Source organism: Equus asinus, chromosome 3 (assembly GCF_041296235.1).
Source record: "Equus asinus isolate D_3611 breed Donkey chromosome 3, EquAss-T2T_v2, whole genome shotgun sequence".
Taxonomy (NCBI): Eukaryota; Metazoa; Chordata; class Mammalia; order Perissodactyla; family Equidae; genus Equus; species Equus asinus.
This window is the reverse complement of record NC_091792.1, coordinates 30,056,798-30,083,736: the sequence shown is the minus strand read 5'-3', so window position 1 is coordinate 30,083,736 and position 26,939 is coordinate 30,056,798. Positions and strand designations below refer to the sequence as shown.

The window sequence follows — 26,939 nt, the reverse complement described above, 5'->3', positions numbered from 1 at the left end:
ATTATGAAGCCTGGCTCACATCCCGAGAGAGAGCACCCTGGTGTAAAGGAGACAGTCTAGGCTGTGAATCAGAAAGCCGAGTGTTGTTCAGATCTGGTCTGCTGATTCCCTGCCTTAGATCCACCCAGGCTGCTGGCCACAGCGGTAGACCCCTGAGCCCACCCCAGATCTTCTGACTCCGAATCTCTGCAGCTTTACAATCTGTATTTTAATAAAGTCCCAGATGGATTGTCATGCAAAATAAAGATTAAGAAATATTACTGTATCTGGGGTGAAGATGAGTTCTGTCATGTCTTCACAGTGATAGGTTATCCCGGTCCTTGTGTGAGGTTTGGGGTTGAGAAGAAACTCCAGCTAGGGTGTCAGGGTTTGGCAGCCCTGCAATTTCTAACCTGGCAACTTTCAACCTACCCTGGTCCTTTTCTGGAAGTTAAGATTGTTAGAAGCTTTGGTTATTTAAATAAGACTGACTCTTTGTTAAGATTCCCCATAATAAATGATTCAATTGACAAATTAGTTCTCCTTCTTATAGGGTAAGCAAACGCGGTATTATAATACATTTTGAGGCTAGGATTTGTTCTTGGGGGTGAATTGTGAGAAGCATAATTCATCAGAACTTACGTTAGGCTCTGAAATGGGTTTCAGAACTTTTTCCAGCAAATTTACCTTCTTTGCCATAGACTCTTACTAAACTTAATTTTCTTCGTCAAGTACTACTGGAATGTAGTAAAGCAGAGTTACCTGGAATGGCTAGGGAAGCCCATTCGGGGATTAAGAATGTGCCGTTTATGAATCTCAGCGAGTCATCACTGTTTATCCAGAAGGAAGTGAGGAGCAGAGAAGGGCTGGAAGCCGTTGTCAAGACGTCTGCTCTCTGGCTCACTGTCTCCCAAGGTTTAGGTCCAGTGAGCTCTGTTTACATTTTAGTATGATTTAGAGTAAATGCAACAGTGAGAGCTCGGGGCACCGAGAGAAGGGTGATTGATATTCTCAGCCCATCTTCTGCTTGCCAGTTTTCCTTAATAGGTAGTAGGGCAGATATAATTCAGTCATGTTCCAGGGCAAATTGACGGAGGGACAGTAGCAGAGGAAGCATTTAGAAATTAGCATGTTGTGGCTGGAGGATGCGGCTTTAAAGAAATGCTCAATGAGACAGCAGCACCCCTCCCTGTAACCTGATGAATCACTGAGGTATATTAACAGTAGATCTTTAACCCCGGCTAATGGAAGAAGCAAAGGACTTGATGTAATTTTTATTACCTTTCGGTAGCCACAACAACAGAAAAGCATGGCAGGAGGGCCTCCACCATCCATCCGCGGTCTGTTTGAGTAAAGAGTGGTCTCTCCATGAACTGGGTACCTTGCACAGCTGAGTTAAGCTGCTTCATCCCCAGGAGCCTCCATGGAAATGTTACATTCTGCTTGGAATGGCCGCTTTTAGGATTGTGTACACTAGGATTTGTTGTTTTATTTAATTTTTTATAAATAAGCTGAAATATTGACTACAGGTCAATATTTTCCACATACAGACTTAAGGTAGACCAAGTCGACAGATGTTAAATGTTGACACACAATCACGTTGCTATAGATTTTGAAGACATCACTGAGGGGCAGCAAAGCAGGAGGATAAAGTGAATTGATTTGGTTCCTCATTAGAGAGAGCTTCCAGATGAAGTCTCTTTTTTTAAGTCATAAATTACCTTGCGCATGTTCCACATTAAACCTCCAGATTTGATTAAATTCCAGTCTATTTTATAACTTAAGTTGGTAATGAAAATCTGTCTTCTTGTACTGTAGGATGCTTGACTATAGCTGTTACCCTTTTCTGGTGGCACAAAGCTTATGGGGATAGAATTCTCCTAGAACTCATTTATCAGTGAAAAATCTTTTGTAACCCTTGTGAACATTCATTGTTTTATGTGGGAGCTTTCTTGTTTCTATCTCCATGATCCAGCTAGTTTAAGGACTTTCCACTTTGCCTTTATCAAGAGCCGCATGGCTGTCTGTGTTTTAGGCACAGAATTTGAACCTTTCATTTCCTGGCATCTGTCATTTAGTCCCAACACGTGGTGATCAAAAGAATCAGAAAAAAATTTGTTGGGGGAAGGAGTTTTTATAGGTCTTTTAAAAGTAAGCATTGTTGGGGCTGGCCCCGTGGCCAAGTGGTTAAGTTCGCGCGCTCCGCTGCAGGCGGCCCAGTGTTTCGTTGGTTCGAATCCTGGGCGCGGACATGGCACTGCTCATCAAACCACGCTGAGGCAGCGTCCCACATGCCACAACTAGAAGGACCCACAACGAAGAATATGCAACTATGTACTGGGGGGCTTTGGGGAGAAAAAGGAAAAATAAAATCTTTAAAAAAAAAAGTAAGCATTGTTTAACATGTCTTAAGTGTCACGGGAAAATCCTTTTCATGATAAAGAGGGGGTTTCTTCTGTTTCCCTGGTTTTTTTGGCATTAGGAAAAAAAGCTTTTATGTGCAACTCTAGGTATTTCAGAGGATTCCTTTAAAAATATATAAATATATATAACTATATGTATTTATAAAATCTGAGAGTAGACATCACATTCTGCAGTTTTCCCTTTATAGATCTCTGCCATACCCATTTTGGAACTTGGGGAGCATGCAACTTTTTAGGCAATTCCAATAGATTTCTTAGCCTTGATGGGGGAGAAAAGTTTTTAAAGTTCTGCTGAGGAGGAAATGTATTTCACGCGAAAATGCTGATGAATGGGTTAAAGATGAAGCTAGACTGCTTGCAGGTGGAAGTAAAGAGAGGAAAAGACACTTTAAGTATATAGTCAGAGCTGCTGCAAGTAAATCATTTATCTAGGACTTGCCTTGAGGGTTTTTTTCTAATGTGCTAAAGAAAAAAGTTTTAATGCATTTATCCTAGTTTTCAGTTGATGAAAATCCTATTATCAACCACCAAGTCTATGTCTTCAGTTCAGAACTAAAACAGATGTCTCCCTCTCCCACTTATCTCCTGATGTGGTCGACTTACCTCACCGTGCATACACACTTGTGTGCACACACACACCCAGACACACAAAGTCAGCCAGTGCAGATAGGGTTGCAGTTAAGCTGTTTACATCATGTCTGTGCAGAGTCGAGCCTTTCACACTTGAAAGTGGTAGAAGGTGAGGGTGCAAAGCCCTGGAGTATAAGTGAGACATTTGAAGGATGGTAGTGTTTTGAAACCCATGCCAACATTAAGCTTGGTAAAAGGAACCAGTATCATGGGTTGTTTTCTGTCTCTTAGATTATGCAGCAGCTACAAGTCCTCTCTCTTAGGGTTCCATGAAATTTTAATGAAAATCGGAGAATCCCTTCCCAAGAAGGTTTCTCCGCCTCGGCACTGTTGACACCTTGGGCCAGACTTAGTTGGGGGCAGGCTGTGCACTGTGCACTGTAGGATGTTTAGCAGCATCCCTGGCCTCTACCTACTACGTGCCAGTGGCACCATCCACTTGTGAAACCAAAAATGCTCCTAGATGTTGCCAGATGTCTCCTGAGGGGGCAAAATCACTCCCAGTTTAGAACTACTGCTTTAGAAAGACTAGCAAGATGATTTCAGCTTCTGGTGTGAGTTCCAGTTTGATTTGTTATGAGCTGTTTTATTTATTGGAACAGAGTCAAAGAATCTCAATTTGCTTCAATAAAAATGGGTGGTTTCTATAGAATAAAAAATTGCTGTGTTCCTTCTTTAGTGCTGCTTATAGACTGCTGTTGGGTAGTCCCTGGAAAGTAAAGCACCTTGTTTCGTGTTTCTTTTCAGGTGACAATTGTAGAAAAGGCAGACAGCTCCAGCGTGCTCCCCAGTCCTTTATCCATCAGCACCAGGAACAGGATGACCTTCCTATTTGCCAATTTGAAAGATAGAGACTTCCTAGTACAGAGGATCTCTGATTTCCTTCAACAGACGACCTCCAAAATATACTCGGACAAAGAGTTTGCAGGAAGCTACAACAGTTCAGATGATGAGGTCTGTGGAAGACACCTGCGGGTGTTCTGGTTTGTCCTATTGCTCTGCCTGGAAGTGTGCACCTCCTTGTCCATTTTGTTTGATCTTCAGGCTTTGTGGCTGTGCTAAGATAAACCACCTACCCTGATGCCCAGAGCAATATCTCATTTAAATCTCATGGAGTTTGTATTTGGGATCATAAAGCTGGACAGAACCTTACAGATATCTGGTCTAACCGTCTTGTTTTACAGTTGAAGAAATTATGAAGTAACTTATCCTAGTTACACAGCAAGTGACTCTGGTTCATATAGTGACATTGATGGGAATGCTACAGAGGTCACTAAGTAAAGTCTCAGACCTGAAGTACAACAACATTATGATGATTTTATTATGATAAAATATGTATTGTGTCCCTGTTGAATTAGACCCCCGACCAACATCCAGGGAAACTAGAGCCCCGGAAGATATATGACTAGCTCAAGTGATGGGCAAGTTATTGGCAGCTTAAACATGTTATAAAGATGGTGAGCTCACAAGTAACATCCCTGGCCCTGTCCACCTGCTCCAAGCTTATGTGGGCATCTTTGAGGCACCAGAAGCTAGAGAAGAGGTGAGAGAGGCAGTCCCATAAGCAGCAGATTTAACCTTAGCATGCTCTGCATACGTGCTAATCAGAGAGGCAAATGCCCAACCGGTTTGTTGCAAAAATATCTCTAAAATATGGAGGAACCCTGTTTCGAACATTGAAGCTCTGTAGCGTATGACCCATGCACCTGTCTAATTCCTGCCAGAAATGCTGGCCTGCTGCCTTTGTCCTGTTTCTTCACATAGCAGGAAATATCTTGGGAACAATGACATAGCTATTGGTGTCTGTTCAGAGGACACTCAAGAAGTAGATTCTACTGCCCAGCCCCTTCCAGTGTCTTCTTCCTCTCTGCATTGGCAGGTGTATTCTCGGCCCAGCAGCCTCGTTTCCTCCAGCCCCCAGAGAAGCACGAGCTCGGATGCTGATGGAGAGCGCCAGTTTAACCTAAACGGCAACAGCGTCCCCACAGCCACGCAGACCCTGATGACCATGTATCGGCGGCGGTCTCCTGAGGAATTCAACCCGAAATTGGTGGGTGCCTCCTGCTCTTCCGTGGAACAATATTAGAACAATATTATTCGAACAATCTATATTAGAACAATAACATTTAAAAATATTTTAAAATCAAAGTAAACTCATAAATATCTATGTAAATAGATATTTTCCTGTAAGTAAAGCAGATTTTGTCTAAATATGTCACTAGGTTTCTGAGTAGCTTCTTAGTGAAAAGAGACAAGAGTTATAGAGGGCACAGGTGACATTCTTTTGTCTTGCTTTTAACTTGTTTAAGTCAGCCAACAAAGGAGTTCATAATTTCTCAGCCCACATTTAAAACACATAACTCACTTTCACTTGGAGGTGTCAACATAAAGCTATAAACATAATTTGCATTCTGCTGACCTGTCACAGGTAAGTGGAATTCTGACTCTGGGCCAGAAAGCTTCATGGCAGAATTGCAGGCTATGATAGAGGTGTAAAATTAGGGAAGGATTCCAGAAGATCTGAGTTCTTTATTATTAGGAGTTCTGTCTAGAACTTAACTGCTCCATTCACGAGGGGAAATGTTCTGACGTTCCCTGGAACGTCTCCTTACCATCCTCCAAGTACTTTGGGATGTAGTCATGTTTCATTATCCCTTTCAGGCCAAAGAGTTTTTGAAAGAGCAAGCCTGGAAGATTCACTTTGCTGAGTACGGGCAAGGGATCTGCATGTACCGCACAGAAAAAACACGGGAGCTCGTGTTGAAGGGCATCCCGGAGAGCATGCGCGGGGAGCTCTGGCTGCTGCTCTCAGGTACGGCCCGGCTTGGGATGGGAGCACTGGCCCGGAGCCTGCGGGACCCGGGCTTCCCTTCTGCCTTCTGTCATGCATCAGGGCTTCTTTCAAATATTCAAACCCTCAGTTCAGAACGACATCTCATTTCCTCACCAGAGTGTGGAAGTCCCTCAATTACTCAATAAAAATACAGGACACTTATTCACTGGCCCAGATGTCGAAGCTACCATCCTTCAAGGCCTCACGACCTCTTCCATTTCTTCACTAATGCTATTTAGGAAAAAAGAGAACCTGAAGGAAAAGAGTGTAATACTTTGTGATTTGGGGAATCCTTTTTTCCTTTCCCACCTGTGTCAACTCCATTGTGAATGTTTAAGTGCGGCACATGTGCAGAGCAGTCATTGAGGTCGGGGACAGAGGGAGGAAATGGCAGCAGTGAGAGCCGCCTCCTTGATTTTCGCCACCGCCTGAATTGACTGGTTATCACTGGAGATGTGGAGGAGACGCCAGAATCTGCTGTGGAACCGAAAGGCTGCTGAGATTCCAAGCTGGAGACGCCAGGAAGGATAGAACGGGGACGGGTCATGGACCTGTGGGAAACATGTGTCCACCTTCTCTGGTGCACAAGCCAGGCTCATGTCCAAACTTAACCCTGTCAGGTCAAACCATTGAGCCCTGCTGCAGAAACCAGAGGTCCGTCAGGCTAAGCCCATCCATCACTCCTTCCTCCCAGCCGACAGCATCCAGCGTATCCCAGGGATCTCTTCTGTCACGAACATCAGGGCTTTCCTTCAGGTGTCACCAGTCTTTACTGCAATGTATAAAGCTCTAACTGCTCTGCCTCGTTAGAGGCCTGACATGTAATCATTCTAAATAGGCTGATGTGAATATTTTGTTTGAACCTAAGATGGTCTGACACAGTGCTGTTATTAAAACCTTTTATTTAAAAAATGACATTAAAATTAAAAGACTAGTTACCAGACTTGCAGGAAAGCCATAAAAAAAACCCTCATAGCTCTTCGTCAAAGCAGATATGATGGTAAGTGCCCGTAGTGAGATGTCTTAACATCTCAGAAGTAGGGGAATAGAAGCCTGAAAAATAATTGGCTTTATCCGTTTCATGTAAAGTTAGGTTGTTCTAGCCTCATTTACATGTCTTGTTTTTTCATTTTCCTTAAGTAGATCAGCCATAGCTCCTCGTTTAGAAACCCAGATTTGAGTCAGCTCATCTCTGATTACAAATTCAGTCCAAGAGGATCCTTGCCATCCAGTCTTCTGTCATCCTTGTGTTTGTTGAACTAGTCACCTTGACAACCTGATTCAGATCGCTGACAGAGTAAACAAAAAAATGCCATCTTCATCCTCCTTATTCAAATTAGAAGTTATTTACAGCCACATTTTAGATGAAAATGAAACTCGAAATGAGCACCAGGAAACAGTGTACTGCAGTACACAGCCTTGTTGCAGAGACACGCTTAGAGTTAGACCATCCAGTGTTTTCTTTAATGGCTATGGGCTCCGTGAGACCAGAGGATGAAGTGGTCTACACACCATCTCTGCTGGGTAGATGACTGAGCCCATGTTTCTACCCACTTCCCTGGGGGTGGGGTTCACGTGGAGACTGGCTTGTCCATGAGGAGACCCCAGCTCCTGGCAGGGTAACCCCGCCTGGGTCCTGCCCTGCTGCTGATGACCCTTAGGGCCACGGCCCCAGGACCTGGCTCGGTGTACTGCCTGCAGTGAGGTGCAGGCCAGATGGCAAGAAATCCTAGCGGGTTTCCCTGAGAACAGAGCAAAAGCCAATGTTAAGTTGCTGTCAAGCAGACTGCCTTTTCCAGGGCAATTGTGTGTAAATTGTAAGGCTGGCTTTCTGGGTGACCATCAGCGACAAGGACTGGGCCAGCCCTGGGGCTCTTATTTCTAAACAGTGAAATATGAATGTTTACCCTGGCACTAAACAAATATATATATGCAGACACACGTATATATGTGTTATATATAATATAATATATATAATTATGTAATATATACATTATATAATATATACAATGTGTATGTATTATATACATTATACGTAATTAGGTTTAGATATTTGCATACAGGGTTTTTCTATCTTCAGGAATCTTAGAATGCAAATATTCCCCAAACCAGTGACTCTCAGCCTGCCTCTCCGGCCCCATCCCCACCAGCTGAGGGACTCCCAGCAATCACAGTGCCTCAGCGCTGTTAGGAATACCCTCACCACCCCCGCAATTACAGAAATCCCTCCACGTCGACCAGAACCTCCTCTTGCTCTTCAGTATGGCTGCTTAAGCCCTTCAAAGCTTGTGCTTTAGCAAGCAGTTTTCTAACTTGTTTTGAGAGGCGGACTTTCCTTTTTCAAGTGAAATCTTAAGGAAAACCCCAATAAAATAAAAGCAAAGCTGCTGAGGTTGAGGGGAGGGCTGAGACGGTGAGGCATCAGCTCGGCTCACTCTGATTACCTCCCTGCTCTGCTCGTCAGCAGCCCCTCAGGATTGTCTGTGGAAGTTCCTTGGAACACAGTGTTTTAGCTTGGAAATCTCCACCTGGTGAGGTTTTTATATAGCCAGCTTACTATGGAGCTGAAAGAGGGAAGGAGGCCACAAGTAAATTTACCAGTCCAGCAGCGATTGCAACACACTGCATCATCTACGGGATTTCCTTATTATTGCGCAAGTGTCCATTGAGTGGTGGCAAAACGAAGAGTTTCTGTCGGGAAGTTGTAGTTGCAGACCACAGGGCAGGGCTTCCACTTTTTGATGCTACCTCTGTTGGGTATTTCCCAGGTGCCATCAACGAGAAGGCCACGCATCCTGGGTACTATGAAGACCTGGTGGAGAAGTCCATGGGGAAGTATAATCTCGCCACAGAGGAGATCGAGAGGGATTTGCACCGCTCCCTTCCAGAACACCCAGCGTTCCAGAATGAAATGGGCATTGCTGCTCTGAGGAGAGTCTTAACAGCTTATGCTTTTCGAAATCCTAACATAGGGTATTGCCAGGTAAATGTCACAGATGGTTTACACTAAAAAAAGAAAACTTTTTTTATAGTCAGTAAACAGGAGAAAGAGGTTAACAGAACTATCAGTTCACCAGGGCTTCTCGACTTTGGTACTGTTGACATTGTGGACTGGATACTTCTTTGTGTGGGGTTGTCCTGTGCTTTGTAGGATGTTTAGTAACATTCCTGTTTAATAACATGTTTAATAACATCTACCACGAAATACCAATGGAACCCCCTAATTGTGACAACCAAGATGTTGAGACATTGCCAAATGTTCCCTGGGCCCTGGTTTGAGAACCATTGCACTGAGCAGAGGAGCCAGGAGACAAGAGTGCTCTTTCTAGATCCACCACTGTCTGGCTGAGTGACCTTGGAAAGTCGCTTCTGATCACTCTCATCCCTCTCTGGGGTAATAGAGAGCATGCCTGAGTACCAAGCCTAATTCTGGATTCTAGGTTCCACAGTGTTCCTTCTTTGCATCTACCTAAGGAATAATGTCCTCAAGAATATAACTTTTATATGCTATGGTTATATTTTAATACACATTAAAATAAATGCTTAATTCAGTATTTAAAAAAATGTTGCTCACATACCAACTAAAATTATCTCTTGCACTAGTACATATATCACAATTTGGGAAGCTCCAGGATAATATGACCTTAGATTTAAATGCCACGTATTCAGAGAGGGCTTCCCTGACCATTCAGCTAAAAGCTAAAGCAGGCTTAATTCTTCTGTGTGTATGCGTGCGCGCACACACACACACACACACAGTGCATGTCTCCTTGTACCACATTACAGTCATGCATCACTTAACGAAGGGGATACGAAACACATTGTCAGGCAATATCGTCCTTGTGTTAACATCACAGAGTACACAGCCAAGATGGTATAGTCTGCTACACACCTAAGCTATATGGTACTGTTCTTAGAGGACCATCATCATAAATGCCGTCCATCGTTGACCAACGTTGTTATGCAGCACATGTGTGTATTTTATCTTTTTAATAGCACTTAATTTAAATATACCCCCAAATTGATTAACTTTTACATATTTATTCTGTCTTTCTGACACCAGAATATAAACCCTGTGAGACTTGTCACCACAGTGTTCCGCCCCCCATCCCCCAATACCTAGTCCAGAGCCTGTTACAAATTAGACCCTCAAAAAAAACTTACCTTGACTGAATGACTAAGGAACTAACCATGGCTATGATCATGTACTAGGATTGGCAGGTTAATTCTCAAGTGGAGTTTTAATAATGATTTCACTTGGGAAAATATTGAATAAGACTTTCAAGAAAGAGCCTGTTAGCCGAAGATTCCTTTTTTAACGTTTATATTGTAGAAATCTGATGAACCGTCACTGGTTTCTAGAAGATCAAAAGAAGTACAGGAATAGTTGGCCTCTAATATAATGGTGTTCATATTTGTCTTTTGATCTTCCTCTTTTTAATTAAGAGGACTATTAAAGTAGTTGCGCCTTGAGTGGTTATGAGCTATCTGATAATATCTTTTAATAAAGTAGGTTACTTTAGAATTTAAATCACTGATACCTATCATTACCATCCTTATCCAGATGGAAATAATGGGCAAAGAGGCCAACTTTGAAAGGTTTCCTTGTTCTCTGAGGAGAGCCTCAAGCCATGTGTACTTGGTTATAGAACCATTATGGATAATTAAAAAGGAAATATTTACCTCACAGAATTAAGGATTAAAAACACTGAGATTTTAGCAGGTTAAAAGCTTTGTCAAATAGGCTTTGGGCAAAGTTTGTGAATGAGGTTTACCTATATCTGGGGTCGGGGGGACACCTAGTCCTTGGTGAATATTGGTGTTCTGAAGACCCTTAACAGTTACAGGCTCAAGGACTAAGGGTTTTTACGTTTTTAAAAGGTTGTAAACATAACAAAACCCAGAAGAATATGTGTGTGTAGCTTGCAAAGCCTTTAAATATTTATTATCTGGCTTTTATAGAAAAAATTTGCTGGTCCCTGTGAGACTAGCTCAGTAATTTTTTAGGTTAACAAAATTGCTTATGTGTTTGATGTATTTCAAATGTATTTGATGACATCCTCTTACTCCTTTAGGCCATGAATATTGTCACATCAGTGCTGCTGCTTTATGCCAAAGAGGAGGAAGCTTTTTGGCTGCTGGTGGCTCTGTGTGAGCGCATGCTTCCTGATTACTACAACACCAGAGTTGTTGGTATGTGGGGATGTAGTTAACATTTCACCCATATCTCATCAGGAAGATGTTTCTAGAGCTGAGATACCAGCTGGAACACCATTTCCAGGCACCATTTGCTAAAAGAGTTTCAGACTACTCCAGTTTTCCAAAATGGGAATGAGAGAGCTTGAGTCATATAGATTGTACACAAAGGAGCCGCATGGAACTTAAGAGAATACACATGTGTCACTGTTACAGAAATTATCTTAGACAACATTTGGTGTGGGTGTCACTTTATGGCACATGAGAGCTACATCAAGCACATAGACCGTCAAGCCAAAAAGGTTTGACAAACAATTCTTTCACAAAGAGGATGGCATCTTTGGAAAGCAGAAGTATTCAAAAAAGGAGTGGACAAAATAGCATATAAAATTTATCCAAAGCTAAATTTCTAAGGTACTTTTCAGAACTGTTTCACTGCAAAGCAAGCAACGATTGTGAGCATTTAAATGAATAATTGCTCTTACTCCTTATACTCCCCTCAAGTGTTAGATACTCATTTAGCAGGACAAGCTTTTTGTTGCTAGTGTAGTAAAAGGTATGTTTTATGCTTCCCTCTTGTATCTGTCTTCATTTCTAAACCTCGATTCATTGGAAATATTCTCCAGAAATGTCAGTAAGTTCATGAATATGTCCAGCTAGAATGCTTTTAAGTATAAGAAACAATCGTTTAAAAAAAATGATTCATATGTGGGGACGATGCATCCAGAAGAGTGATTTTTTTTTAAATAGGAGTTTGCCAAGATATAGAGCTACTTAGGTATACATTTCATGCCTAACCAAGCGTTAGGTTGCTGACAAAATACCTAATGGTATGTCATGAAAACTTTGTTAACTGGCTTTTTCAACATCCCTTATAGTTGCCATTATTATAGCTCTTCTCTGGTAGGGAAAGCATGACAGGAAGACCCCAGAAAGAGAAGATGCAGCCGGGACTAATCTGATGACTGAGCTGTGTTGACGTCTTGGTCTCGTAAATAGTAACTAGTAACATAATAACTGCAGAATAGCTAGAGAAGGGAGCAGAATTCAGTCTCAGGAGCAATTGTGAACTGGATTATTATGGTCAAGCCGTTTGTTTGGATTCATTAGGAAGAAGGTGTAGTTGGCTAACCTGCAGCCTTTTGTGTCCGCCCCTGCTACAGGTGCACTGGTGGACCAGGGTGTCTTTGAGGAGCTGGCACGAGACTATGTCCCGCAGCTGTATGACTGCATGCAGGACCTGGGCGTGATTTCCACCATCTCCCTGTCTTGGTTCCTCACACTGTTTCTCAGTGTGATGCCCTTTGAGAGTGCAGTTGTGGTTGTCGACTGTTTCTTCTATGAAGGAATCAAAGTGATCTTCCAGTTGGCCCTGGCTGTGCTGGATGCAAACGTGGACAAACTGTTGAACTGCAAGGACGATGGAGAGGCCATGACCGTTTTAGGAAGGTAATGTACTGAGCCTTACTTTGAAAACCTCTGGTTTCCATCTGTGTTGCTCCTTGGTTTCATGAGTCATAATTGGCTCAGTGGTGATCATACTGCCCACTTCTCTCTGTGGCTGAGGATTTATTTTCATATACTTTGTCTTTAGAAGTTAAGGAAGTTTCATCCTGTTCTTAAGGAAATTCTTGGATTTTGTTTTAAAATGCAGAGTTTGCAGAAAATAGGTGGAGAACTCTAATGGGAGAATTCCAGATTAGCCTCCCTGTGACTTCTGCTTCATTTCTTCTTCCAGGTATCTAGACAGTGTGACCAATAAAGACAGCACACTGCCTCCCATCCCTCACCTCCACTCCCTGCTCAGTGATGACGTGGAGCCTTACCCTGAGGTAGACATCTTCAGACTCATCAGAACTTCCTATGAGGTAGGTCTTGTTTCCTAGCTGAGTGTTACAGTACTCTGAAGATGCTGTGAAGGGCTTGGCTGGATGTATGCCACCTTCCATTGCTAACCCATGGGTGAACCTGCTTCCTTTCACCTTCTGAGAACTAGTTGTCAGGGTAAGCAGCTACCTGCCAGCTGATAGCTTTGAACTCCAGAGACAGACACTGAATGGGGCTCAGAACTTCTGCTGGGTCTAATACCATGGAGCAAATGGTGTGACAAGCTCTGGCCCTGTGGTTCTTTGCTCTGCCCACCCTGAAGCCTGATCAAGTAGCAGCTCAGGTTCAACTCTGGGTGGACTGAGGAGGAGCTGTTGAGAGCAGGCAGAGGGAGGTTGACCTGTATAAATCAATTCACTTCTGTTCTCATGCCAAGTACTTAGGTCTTCTCTGAAGTAGGCAAGCCAATCCTCATTGAATATCCTGGACTGTCCTAGAGAAGAACCAGAGTCGTAGGGTTCCTCTAAAATTGCTTGGCCTGGGTGGGGGAGGTGCTTATGAGCTGGTTCTGAATCCCAGCATAGAACTAAGAAGCTCCTAGGTGCCGTGTGCCCTGTAGCATTTGGTAGTTTGTGGAGCCCCAAGGCCTCAGTGCTCATAACACCTCATGGTTTCTTCATTTCCTGAGCCTTGGCCCTGAAAGCTTTCATAGAAATGATCATTAGGAGAACATGAATCTTCTGCGGAGCACACTGCCCTCTACAGACGTTGTGGGATCCTCTGACTGGTGATTGCCAGCACTCCGACTAGCAAGAACCTGGATAAGGGGGAAATGGTGAGCAATGGGCTGAGGTCAGAAAGTCGCTTAGAGTCAAAATTTTACTGCTTTTTAAAAAAATTGGTGTAGATACCAAAGCCTTTTCAGAAATGTGTGTCCTTAACTCACAATAGGAGAAAGACTGGTCATTTTTTATTTTTAAATGTTTTCACTGAGGCTCCATGTATACTGAAAACAAAACTTCTTTGGTATGTTTTAGAATCATAAAAGTAATGCATGTTTATTGTAAAAAATGTAGAAACTGTATAAAAATATGAAAAAAAATAGTTTATCCTTATGAGCATATCACCATATTTCCCTCAAGTATGTTTTTATATTTGCAGTATGCATTTAAAGAATAAATTTCTGCTGCATAATACTTTGTAACGTTCTGTTTTTCACTTAGAACATTCCATGAACGTCTTCTAATATATTAATATCATTTGAAGTTGTGGGTTTTTTAATAGATTCTTAGTGTTCTGCTTTAATGAGATACCAAAATTTATTTAACTGGTCCCCTTTCATTGGACATTTACTTTGGTTACTTCCAAATTTTCAGTATTATATGGCAAACGGGCACTATTATATATAATGATATATGTATATAATATGATAAACTTGTACACAAATATCACATCTCTGATTATTTTCTTTGAGTCCTAGGAATGGGTTTACATCAACAGATCAAAAAGTGTGAATTATTTCCAAACTCGTGGTGCACACTGTCCAATTTCCATAAAGATTGTCCCAATTTATATTTCCATCAGTAGAGATTAAGAATGGCTGTTTCACTTCACTCTCTCCAAAACTGGTTATTATCATAGTGCATTGTTAAAAAATCCTTGCTCCAGGACTTTTGGATCATACTCTATCGGAAATTTTGCATGATTATTTTTTCAGAAAAAGAGCCCATGTGATTTAAGACAATAGTTATTATTATACTTGTAGGTTGTTTTTCTAAAGACATCCCCTGAAACATTTACTGTTTAGAGAATTCTGGACCAAAGTAGTAAAGCTTTGTATATGGAAACTCAGCTTTGTTCTTGACGGCAGATAAGCTAACATCGTGCTGAAGTCAGCACTTGGCCCATTTTTAATGGGAAAGAGAAGAAAATGGAGAGAAGACTAAGGGCTGGTTTCCATTTACATCCTGTCTGGCTGATCCCTAGTAGTGGCCTTTAGGCTGCCAAACATCCTATCACAGGACACAGCAGCAGTTTCCTTCCTCTGCCTGGGAAGACAGCCCCTTATATTTATATCAATGCCTGTGTTACCTGGTCTTTCTATGCACAATGATTGGTTTTTTGTTTTCTCTTCTCAGCCCAGTGTCACCTGCTCATAAGTTTCCAATGGCTCCTGATGCCTTATAGGTCAACCTAAAGGGACCACCACTCTTCCCTATCTTTTTTCTTTCCCTCCTGGCTATTGGATTGGTGGTTCTCAATCATGCTTGTGCATTAAAATCACTTTAAAAACTTTTTTAAAGCCAATCTTTTAAAAATATGAATTCCCAGGCTTCACTCCAGACCAGTTAAATCTAAATCTCTGGCATGAGGCCCAAGAATAAGTATTTTTTAAAAGTTCCCCAGGTGATTCCAGTATGCAATGAGGGTTGAGAACTGCTGCCCTAGATGCAGAATGGGGCCGCTCATTGCAGAAGCCGATTATAACCTGGTTTGGACCGAGGCATGACGCCAGAGTGTTCCGAGGCATGTAAAACATTTCTTTCTATGCTTTAGGATAATTAGCCACGAAAATAGAAAAGTAGGAAAAATACTGAAAGCACGTTTAGCTTTGAGATCTGGTCAAGGACTCCCCAGGTTGCTAGAGGTTGGTCTGATATTGATCAGATCTCAGTTGGGAAGTAGAGATGATAACTTTATTCATAAATGCCTCCTGGGGAAAATCTCCCTTATTGTAAGTTCTCCCAAGCCCCTACTGAAGGGAATTGTACAGACAATTTCAGAAACGGTCGTCTTCTGTGTGAGCCCTGTGTGTGAGGCTCTGCAGTTTTGTAGAGTTATACAGAAGTAGAAGACAAAGTCCCAGCCTTCAGGTTTGACTCAGAGACCAAGATGACCATCCTGGAAGCCACACAGGCACATTAATAAAAGATCTTACAGCAGACACACGACCACCGCAGTTTCTTCATACTCAAGATGACCCAGCCTGTTGGGTTTAATCTGAGAAATGTTAAGCAGGGAAAGGATGTGGCTAATAGAACACGAAAAGGAGTTTGTGCAGAAGGGTAGACAGTTATGAAAGTTCAGAATAATGTGTCAGGCTGGTTAATGATGACCATAATGCTACCACTCATTGAAGTCTGCCCTGTGTGGAGGAGGGCGCTGCGAACTTCCTAGATGGCCCCGCTAGGTAAATGGTAACCAATTTTAAGATGAAAATGTAAGTTGAGAAAGGTGGAGCTAGTTTTTTCAAGCCACATAGCTAGAAAATGGCAGAGTCAGTGTCCAAGTAAGTTCTCCCTAGCATTGAAGCCAGAGCCAAGGGGGTTGGCCTGGATAGACGGGAGATGGAATTTCTAGATGTGCATATGGACGTGAGGTCAGATGACCCAGTAAAGGCTGGTTCATGGGGAGTCTTGAAACCCCTAATTGATTTGCAAAGCACCCAACAGCCAGTGGAAGCTGAGGGGAGTTTTTCTTCAAGATATTATTTCTGCTCCCTGTGCAGTAGATTGGAGTGGGGAGATCTGAAGGGATAGACTAGCAAAGAAGATAGTACAGTTGTGTCAGTGTGAAAAGATCCCAAGAGAAACAGGAAACAGTGTCCATTCATTTATTCAGAAAAATCTTTATTTAAGATTTCATAAGTTTCTGTCCTACGCCAGGCATCCTGCTTGGCCCTGGGGATAGTTTATCACACTTGATGTGAATCTTTTTCTTTATTCATTTTTAATTTATAGATATTTTTGAGCGCGGTACAGGTCAAAAAGATAATATAATGCATTTCCAGTCCTGACAATTATCAACATTTTCCTGATTTTCATTTCATCTAACTCCCTCTTTTTTTTTTCCCCAGGAATATTTTAAAGCAAACTCTAGACAGCATATTATTTCACTCACAAACCCTTCATTATGTATCTCTAACGGGAAGGGCATTTGGGGCATGACATTTTTTTGCTAATCCATAGCTTTGATTTCCAATTTTAATTTTTTTTTATTGAGGTCATAATAGTTTATAACATTGTGAAATTTCAGTTGTACATGCTATTTGTCAGTCACCATATAAATTTGCCCCTTTACCCCTTATACCCACCCTCCACCACCTTCCCCTGTGGTAACCACTAATCTGTTCTCTTTGTCCATATATTTGTTTATTTTCCACATATGAGTGAAATCATATGGTGTTTGTCTTTGTCTGGCTTATTTTGCCTCACGTCTACCCTCAAGGTCCATCCATGTTATTGCGAATGGGATGATTTTGCCTTTTTTATGGCTGCATAGTATTCCATTGTATATGTATACCACATCTTCTTTATCCGGTCATCAGTTGGTGGGTGCTTGGATTGCTTCCATGTCTTGGCTATTGTGAATAATACTGCAGTGAACATAGGGGTGCATGGGTCTCTCTTTGAATTGTTGATTTCAAGTTCTTTGGATAAATACCCAGTAGTGGGATAGCTGGGTCTTATGGTATTTCTATTTTTAATTTTTTGAGAAATGTCCATACTGTTTTCCATAGGGGTTGCACCAGTTTGCATTCCCACCAGCAGTGTACGAGGATCTCCTTTTCTCCACATCCTCTCCAACATTTGTTATTTTTTGTCTTGGTGATTATAGCCATTCTAACAGGGTAAGGTGATATCTTAGTGTAGTTTTGATTTGAGTTTCCCTGATGATTAGTGATATTGAATATCTTTTCATGTGCCTTTTGGCCATCTGTATATCTCCTTTGGAAAAATGTCTGTTCATATCCTCTACCATTTTTTGATCAGGTTGTTTCTTTTTTTGTTGTCGAGTTGTGTGAGTTCTTTATATATTTTGGAGATTAACTCCTTGTCAGATATATGATGTGCAAATATTTTCTCCCAGTTGGTGGGTTGTCTTTTTGTTTTGTTCTTGGTTTTCTTGCCTTGCAGAAGTTCTTTAGTCTGATGAAGTCCCATTTGTTTATTTTTTCTCTTATTTCCCTTGCCTGAGTGGATATGGTATTTGAAAAGATCCTTCTCAGATCGATGTCAAAGAATGTACTGCCTATACTTTCTTCTAGGAGTTTTATGGTTTCACATCTTACCTTCAAATCTTGGATCCATTTTGAGTTAATTTTTGTGTATGGCGAAAGATAATGGTCTACTTTCATGCTTTTGCATGGGGCGACAGTTTTTCCAACACCATTTATTGAAGAGACTTCCCTTTCTCCATTTTATGTTCTTAGCACCTTTGTCAAAGATTAGCTGTCCATAGATGTTTTATTTCTGGGCTTTCAACTCTGTTCCATTGATCTGTGTGCCTCTTTTTGTACCAATATCATGCTGTTTTGATTATTTTGCAGTCAGGAATTGTGATGCCTCCAGCTTTGTTCTTTTTTCTCAGGATTGCTTTAGCTATTTGGGGTCTTTGGTTGCCTCATATAAATTTTAGGAGTCTTTGTTCTGTTTTCATGAAGAATGTCACTGGGATTCTGATTGGAATTGCATTGAATCTGTAAATCGCTTTAAGTACTATGGACATTTTAACTATATTTATTCTTCCAATCCCTGTGCATGGAATATCTTTCCATTTCTTTATGTCATCAATTTCTTTCAATAATGTCTTATAGTTTTCATTGTATAGGTCTTTCACATCCTTAGTTAAATTTATGCCTAGATATTTTATTCTTTCTGTTGTGATTGTAAATGGGATTGTATTCTTGAGTTCTCTTTCTGTTAGTTCATTATTAGAGTATCGAAATGCAACTGATTTTTGTAAGTTGATTTTGTACCCTTCAACTTTGCTGTAGTTGTTGATTATTTCTAATAGTTTTTCGATGGATTCTTTAGGGTTTTCTATATGTAAACCCATGTTGTCTGCAAACACCAAGAGTTTAACTTCATCATTGCCAATTTGAATTCCTTTTATTTCTTTTTTTTGCCTAACTTCTCTGGCTAAAACCTCCAGTACTATGTTGAATGAGTAGTGAGAGTGGGCACCCTTGTCTTGTTCCTATTGCTCTGAGGGATGGCTTTCAGTTTTTCCCCATTAAGTATGATGTTGGCTGTGGGTTTGTCATATATGGCCTTTATTATGTTGAGGTACTTTCCTTCTATACCCATTTCATTGAGAGTTTTTATCATAAATGGATCTTGATCTTGTCAAATGCTTTCTCTGCGTCTATTGAGATGATCGTGTGGTTTTTACTCCTCATTTTGTTAATGTGGTGTATCACGTTGATTGATTTGCGGATGTTGAACCATCCCTGTGTTCCTGGTATAAATCCCACTTGATCATGGTATATGGATCCTTTTAATGTATTACTGTATTTGGTTGGCCAATATTTTGTTGAGGATTTTTACGTCTATGTTCATCAACAGTATTGGCCTATAATTTTCTTTCTTTGTGTCCAATTTTAATTTTTAAAAGTTTGTTCATCCCTCAAAAAAAAATGTAGATCTGTAGGTTAGTTATCACTAGTTGACAGTGGAACCTTGTTTATAACATTAGCACATCTTGCCTGATTTAAAGATTCATGCTTTTTCCTCCTCCTCTTCTTGTCAACAGTACTAGGAATGATAAGGGCTACATACTATTTGGGTTACCTGCATAGTACATGAAATTCTTAACACCAACTCAAAGAGGTAGGAATAATTTTCCCTATATTGCTGATAAGGAAGCTTAGGTTCATCTTCCTTTTTTGTGAAATTTCTGTGAAATCTGGGACCTGCCTCTATATCTGACTAAGAAGCTATGCCCTTTCTGATGCTCGCTGTCAAAAGCGTGTCTCGGGGGCCGGCTCCATGGCCGAGTGGTTAAGTTCGTGCGCTCCGCTGCGGCGGCCCAGGGTTCGGATCCTGGGCACGGACATGGCACTGCTCGTCAGGCCACATTGAGGCGGCGGCCCACATCCCACAACTAGAAGGACATGCAACTAAGATATACAACTGTGTACGGGGCGGGGGTTTGGGGAGATAAAAGCAGGAAAAAAAAAGCGTGTCTCCTTAATATGGCTGAACTTGACATTAATGTGTGTTAAAAGAAGATGCTCTTGAGCAGAGTGGTAGGTTCACATGGCTCGCAAGGCAAACATGAAGTGGGCAGGGGGTGAAGGAGTGGGAAAGCATGGGCCTGGGTGGTGGGCCAGGGGAGTCTCTCTGCCTGCTGAGATGAGGAGCCCTTATTGCCCGATCTTTTGATTTTTCAAGAGAATTTGGAGGTCTTGATTTTATTTGAATTGTCCTAATTTTCAAAATACTCCCTGGGTCAAACAGTATATGTCATGGACATTCTTGCCTACTAGCCACCTCTATAATTTCTGCAACTTTTTAAAATAAATTCTAGATAAATATGTAATGATCAAGGAACTGTGGTTAGAGTGTTTCAGGCCCTATCAGAATTGATGATCACAAGCCTGAGAATCAGGTGGCGTTTTTATGCCCCTTTTACAGATAATAGAACTGCAGCTCAGAGAGGTTAAGTAACTTACCCAAGGTTCCCCAGTATGTTGGAGCTGGGATTCAAATCCCAAGTCTGTCTGTCTTTCACGTGCTTCACATTATTTCTTATGTTTTAACCAGCATGTTCAAGCTACGGCTAATATTCAGTCAGTTCTCACTGTGTCATTTGCATATTTCTGGTCCTCTCTGGAGGACGTAGAAAGGAGGAGCCTGTTGAACTTGATGGAGCTGCCCTCATGGTCTCTTTTTAAAATCTGTGTCTGTTCTGCATCCTCCCTGTCTTCCCAGCAGTGCAAGGGAAAGCTTTGGAGGATGAAGGAAATCACAGAGAGGGTGCCCAGTATGGGGAGGGGAACTCGTGTTCCCCTCAGGAGTGATGGTGGGGGTGGTAGAGGCCAGACGTAGACGGGGAACTTGGACAAAAGCGGCTCCACCTCATTCCTTTATCTGAGCTACTTGCTCCTCGTCCAAAGTCTGTCGGGGAGAAAGGAAACATCTGCAGACAACGTGGTGAAGGTGGTATGAGAGGCTGCATACCTGTTTGTTAGTTGGTATCAGCAACCCGGGGTGTAAGGCGGGGGGACGGTGCAAAGCAGCAAAAAGAAGTACTGCCTGCATTGAAAATTGCCTCTCCGCTCATCAAGTCATTAGAAATTAGACTGGAAAATTAGAAACAAGCCACAGAAACATTCAGATAAAAATTGAGTTGGAGAAGAGATGTAAATGAAGATGGGTAATTTTGTTTATTGTTTAAGGAAGGGGAGATTTTTAGAAAATTAAAATAATTTTAGGCTCCTTCACCTCCATCACTAAATTCTATTTGTTAGAAAAAGTATTGTTGTTACCTTAGTGAACTGATTCTTTTCAGGGAACTGAAATGTGCAGTGCCTGGGAGAAGGTATTGTACGCGGGGCCTTCCCCCTTGTTTTGGAAAATGGGAAATGTTGGCTCTGGGATATACCGAGCCAACTTTTGTTTGCCCTATGTTTAGCATGTCATTCTGTCAGAGCCCCTCCAAAAGGTAGAGGGGAAGGGAGGGGAGAAAAAGGGAGAGACAGACCAAGACCCAGTTGTTCTCATTATTCGTTTTGCTTTGGAAATCCTCCAGAAACAGCCAGGCAGGAACTTAGAGCCCATGGTTTCCTTTTAGATCAGGACCATTGGCTCCAGGTGGAAGGGCCATTGTATTCCATTGTGTTCTGTCTGTGGCCAGTCCCAGAGGCCTGGCTGAGAGAGGGGTCCTGCCTGGCAAACAGCAGGATCCATTTCTACTTGAGGAACAGATGTTGATTAAATATAAAATATACAGGGCTCTTTGAATGTCAGGCTTGGGGGAAACAACTCTTGCTTTAGTGATCTGCAAAGATTACCAAGCCAACGTTTAATATTAGTTATTATTATTGGTATTTTATATTAATGTATCCTTATCTCTAACAGCAGTTCTACAAGGACAGTTTTGGGGTCTCATTTGACAGAGGAAGAAACTGAGGGTCAGAAGACTCAAGTGAATTGCCTGGAGTCACACAGCTAATTAGTGAAAGAACAAGAATTTGAATCAAATTTTGTCTGGCTCCAAAATGTATGTTCTATTCTACCGAGAGACAAGGAAGAACTTACTGTCTGATGGAATCATAGATGGTGGAGTTATAAAGCTGGTGTCTGGGCCTCAGTCTTGCAGCTCAGCCCCTGTGGAACTCTGGCTAACTTATTTAATGTCTCTGAACCTTTGTTTTCCCATGTGTAAAATGCAGGTACCAGTACTAACTCACAGGGTTATTATAAGGAGCCAGTGACATGGCATGTAAACGTCCCTGCCAGTTATAGGTGCAATAAAATTTAGTTTCCTTCTGGCTAACAGCTCATGTTTTTTTGTTGATCAAGGGCATACTGTGGCCCAGCTTGAAGTAAACTAATCCTCCATCTTTAGCATGTGCAGCCCTTTGCAATGAATGCTTTCCACTTGTCTGTTAAGATCAAAAGAGTTACCTTTCCTGGAAGTTTCACTTTCTCATCCAAAAATTTAACCCCAGAGTGAATTAAATCACATTTTTCATCAGTAATGGCAACCCCTTCCAGCTCATTCTGAATTCTGGCTTCTCAGTGGAAATAAATATGGCATCTTTCCTTATTGTTGAGAGGTGTCTGGCTCAGTCTTTAGAAGGTGCTTCTCTGGAGATGAGAAATTTCTTCTGTAAATCCCATATTTGTTAGGTCAAGACCTGCCCAGTGCATTACTGGTAGAAGACCAACTGGTCAGGCTCGAAGATGTCAGTGTGCTCTTTTGTGTTGATTATCAGAAAAGAAAGCTTGGGTCAAAACTCAGTTCCCTGAATTAGTTCTTTCAAAACAGGGAGAAAATAGAAAGCACTAGAAAGGTGAAGTCTTTAGCTATAAACCCCAACTTGGGAGATTATATAGTTCAGAGTCCACCAGCTGGAGCAACCTATAAAGAGATACCATCTATAGGGTTGCCAGATAAAATACAGGACTGGACATACTTAGAGCAAAAAAGTATTCAGTGTTTATCTGAAATTCAAATTTAACTGGGCACCTTATATATCCTGTATTTTTATTTGCTGAATCTGGCAACCCTGGCCAGTTATTGAGCACCCACTGTATTCTGCATTCAGTCTGAGAAGTGAACTGCTGGGGCGTTTCCCCAGGATGGAGCTGTGAGTGCGAGTTCTAGAATCAGACAGCCTGGGTTCAGACTTGGCTTTACCACCTACCAGCTCTGAGGACTCAGGCAAGTTAATGATCTTTATTAAGCTTCCATTTGCTTGTCTGTGAAATGGGGGTAAGAAGAGGACTGACTTCCTGGGATTATCATGAGGATTCAGCATATTCAGCAAATTTGTGTTGAGCACTTACTATGAATCAGCACCGTGCTTGGCTCTGGTGGACACAGCCCTCATAGTAAGGGTGATGAGTGTAATAAATAGAAACCAAATGTTAGGTAGTAAGAAATTCAAGTCGGAAGGCACACAGCAAGGTAAAACATGGGATGTGCTGTTTCTCTGAAGGTTTGTGTTTCTGGTGAAGTGGCATTTAGCAGAGACACAAATGACGTGGGGGAGCAAGCATACGGGTATCTGAGAGAAGCACCTTCCAGGCAGAGGGGGCAGCCAGGGCACAGGTCCTGGTTGGCCAGGGAGCCTGCATGATATGCTTGAAGAACAGCAAAAGGCCATGTGACAGGAGAGGGGCTGAGAGAAGGCGATCAGAGAGGCAGCTGTGGAAGGAGGAGAGCATGTGGGCCTTGTCGGCCTTGGGAAGGACTTGGAATTTGACCCTGAGTAAGCTGTAAAACCACTGGAGTTTTTGTTTGTTTGTTTGTTTTTAGTTTTTAAGTTTTATTTTTCTCATTGAGAGAGAATTCTCATGCCATAAAATTGGCCTTTTAAACTGTACAATTTGGTGATTTTTAATATATTCACAGCATCATGCAGCCGTCACCACTATCTCATTCCAAAGCATTTCCGTCACCCTGAAAAGAAACCCCGTCCCCATGAGCAGTCACTCCCCATCCCCCCTCAGCAAGCCCCGGGCAACCACTAATCTACTTTCTGTCTCTATGGATTTACGTATTCTAGATATTTCATATAATATGTGGCCTTTCGTGTCTGGCTTCTTTCATTGGACATAATGCTTGCAGGGTTCATCACTTTGTAGCATGTGTGAGGACTTCATTCCTTTTTCTCGCCGGATAATATTCCATTGTGTGAATTGACCATGTTTTATTTATCTGTTGGTCAAGAGCTAGCATTTTTTTTTCTATTGTTTTATTGAGGTCATAATGATTTATAACATTGTGAAATTTCACATGCACGTTATTATTTATCAGTTTCTGTATAGACTACATTGTGCTCACCACCAATAGTCTAATTTTTATCTGTCACTGTATATATGTGCCCCTTTACCTCTTTCCCCCACCCCCATCCCCCTTCCTCTCTGGTAACCACTAATCTGTTCTGTTTATCCATGTGTTTATCTTCCACATATGAGTGAAATTATGTTAAGCGAAATAAGCCAAACTGAGAAAGATCAAACCACTGGAGTTTTAAGCAAGAAGTCCCACCATCTGACTCAGGTTTTGGAAGGAGCACTCTTACTGCAAGGGGGCAAATAAAGGTGCGGTGCCCCGAGGAAGCAAAGAGATCACTTTAGAGGCTATTGTAAGAGACAGCAGTGGCTTAGACGAGGGTGGGAACAGTAGAGGTGGTGACCAGTGAGTGAGAATCCCTAAGGAGTAGGTGTAGGTAGAGAAAAGATGTCTAAAGACTGAGCCCTGGAGTTCCCTGAGGTTTAGAGATGGAGGGGAGACAGAAAAGGAGTGGCCAGTGAGGTATGAAGAGAAGCAGGAGAATGGGATTAAATGGATTTGAAACATGTAAATTTATGCCAGGCACCATCAGCAGCAGTTTATGTTTTAGCTCTTGTATTAGTTGGAATACCGGCTAGGCTGTTGTAACTATAGAGCCCAAAATAGATTAAACAAAATAGGAATTTGCTTTTCTCTTGCTTTCAGTCTGCATAGGCAGTTCAAGGCTCTTATGGAGCTCAGCGGCATGGCGTCAGGGACCCACACTTTCTCTTATCCACTCTTGAAAAATGTTTTATCCATTCATGAGGGGTGGGTGTGCTCCTTTTCTTTTATGGACTCTTAGGCCTAGAATTTCTACTCACATCCTATTGGCCAGAATCTAGTCACCTGGGCACAACAAGCTGCAAGGGAGGCTGGGAAATGTTGTCTTTTGCTGAGCATCTGGGTACTCAGCTGACATTTTGAATTCTATAGATGAAGGGAGAATGGAGGGATGTTGGGGAGTCAGTTGCCAACCTGTGTGACTACCATTAGGTGTCTTTCACATTTGACTTGGCTAGATAATGCTAGTTCTTACCTCATAAAAGACATTCAAAAATTTCAAAAGACAGTGCTCTCTATACCAATACTGTTCTTAAACTCAAATGGAATTTCTCAACTTCCGGGTTGTCACTCACTTTTCAGATGGCTTCACTGTTTTCTATCCTAAAATGTTAGCCCATAACTTCAAAGCCATTCTTTAAAAAAGAAAAAAAGCACTTTTATTTTGAAATAATTATAGCTTCACAGGAGGTAGCAAAGAAATGTACAGGGAAATCACATGCACTTCCTCCCCCAGTCCCCTCCTGTCCCATGCTAACAGCCCAGACAACCTCGCTGCAGAATCAAAACCAAGAAATTGCATCGGCACAATCCACGGAGCGTATTCAGATTTATCAGTTGTACATGCACTCATTTATGTGTGTGGGGAAGTGTAGCTATGCGATTGTGTCACACGCATAGCCTTGCATAACCACCATCACAATCAAGATCTCAAATGTACCATCACCATAAGACTCCTTCAAGTTACCCCTTTATAGCCCCACCCACGCCTCCCTCACCCTATTGCCAACCTGGCGATGACTAATGTGATCTCGATCTCTATAATTATGTTATTTCATGGTTGTTACATAAATAGAAACATGCAATATGTATCATTTGGAGATTTGTCTTCTTTCATTCAACATAATTTCTTTGAGGTTCGTCCAAGTCATTATGTATTCAGTAGTTGTGTTTTTTTTCATTTCTGAATAGTATTCCGCAGTAGGGACATACGAAGGCACTCTAGACCTCTGTTTAGCCTACCCATGTAACTGTTACCCAGGCCAATACCAGCACTCCAGAAGTGCCCCTTGTGTCCCCGTTCTGTCACTATCCATCCAACCAAGGGTAATAATTCTCCTGACTTTGAACACCATAGATTAGTGTTGCCTGATTTTGAACTTCATGTGAATGGAAATATACAGAATGTGCTCTTTTCATTCTGGTTTATTTTGCTCAGCATTCTCATTGTGAGATTTGTCCAAATTGTTTGTTTTCCTTGCTGCATAGTAATCCAGTGTGTGACAATACCACAGTTTATTTATTCACTCTCCTGTTAATGAGCATTTGAGTGGTTGCTTGCTTTTGGCTAATAGTGGCACTATGAGTATTCTAATATATATGTCTTTAGGTAAGATATATACACTTTTCTTTTGGGCATATGCTTAGGAAAGGATTTTCTGGGTCATAGGTATTTATCTGCTGACTTAATAGATACTGCCAGACAGATTTCCAAAATAGTCATACCAATCGATACTTGACAGCAGCGTGTGAGAGTTTTGGTTGCACTATACCCTTGCCAACACTTGATATTGTCTGTCAGCTTTTCCTTTAGCCTTTAAATGTGTTTAGACATTGCAGCCATTACTTCCCTGGGTTCAGCTTCATGCTTTAAGCAGAATTTCTTCGTTTTGCTTTTGTCCCACTAAGAGATGTAAAACCTTACATATTCTTTCTTGGCTTTTGAAGTTCAGTTCAATAAACCTTCAGGCAATGCTAGGCATTTTGGAGTTTGAAAAGGTAGCCAGCCCACAGTGTCTGCTATCCAGGGACAAACCATGTGGGTTTCTGGACCAGGACAAAAGCTCTTGAACTAGAGATCAGGGCAGGGAGCCTCACACCAGCATTTCTTCCAGCCTCCCAGTCTGATACTTAACCTCAGATACTTCCTTTCTTCTTGTCAAGAAAATTCTTCCTTTAAAGCATTTTTTCGTACACAA

At 41.7% G+C, this 26,939-nt stretch overlaps 1 protein-coding gene across 2 annotated transcripts in view; it reads left to right on the top strand.

Moving 5' to 3' along the window:
* The window catches only part of TBC1D9 (TBC1 domain family member 9), a 110,161-nt gene that overhangs the window by 65,906 nt on the left and 17,316 nt on the right, over window positions 1-26,939 (top strand). Inside the window, exons 7-14 of one of the 2 annotated variants that reach the window (XM_044767218.2) lie at window positions 3,780-3,986; window positions 4,912-5,082; window positions 5,694-5,844; window positions 8,634-8,848; window positions 10,941-11,058; window positions 12,225-12,510; window positions 12,800-12,929; window positions 13,577-13,715. In XM_044767218.2, the coding sequence (XP_044623153.1) occupies window positions 3,780-3,986; window positions 4,912-5,082; window positions 5,694-5,844; window positions 8,634-8,848; window positions 10,941-11,058; window positions 12,225-12,510; window positions 12,800-12,929; window positions 13,577-13,588 (1,290 nt within the window). In that variant the 3' untranslated portion in view covers window positions 13,589-13,715. Of the gene's footprint in view, window positions 1-3,779; window positions 3,987-4,911; window positions 5,083-5,693; window positions 5,845-8,633; window positions 8,849-10,940; window positions 11,059-12,224; window positions 12,511-12,799; window positions 12,930-13,576; window positions 13,716-26,939 lie in introns of those variants that run through there. The other variant, XM_044767217.2, reaches the window with a different exon arrangement.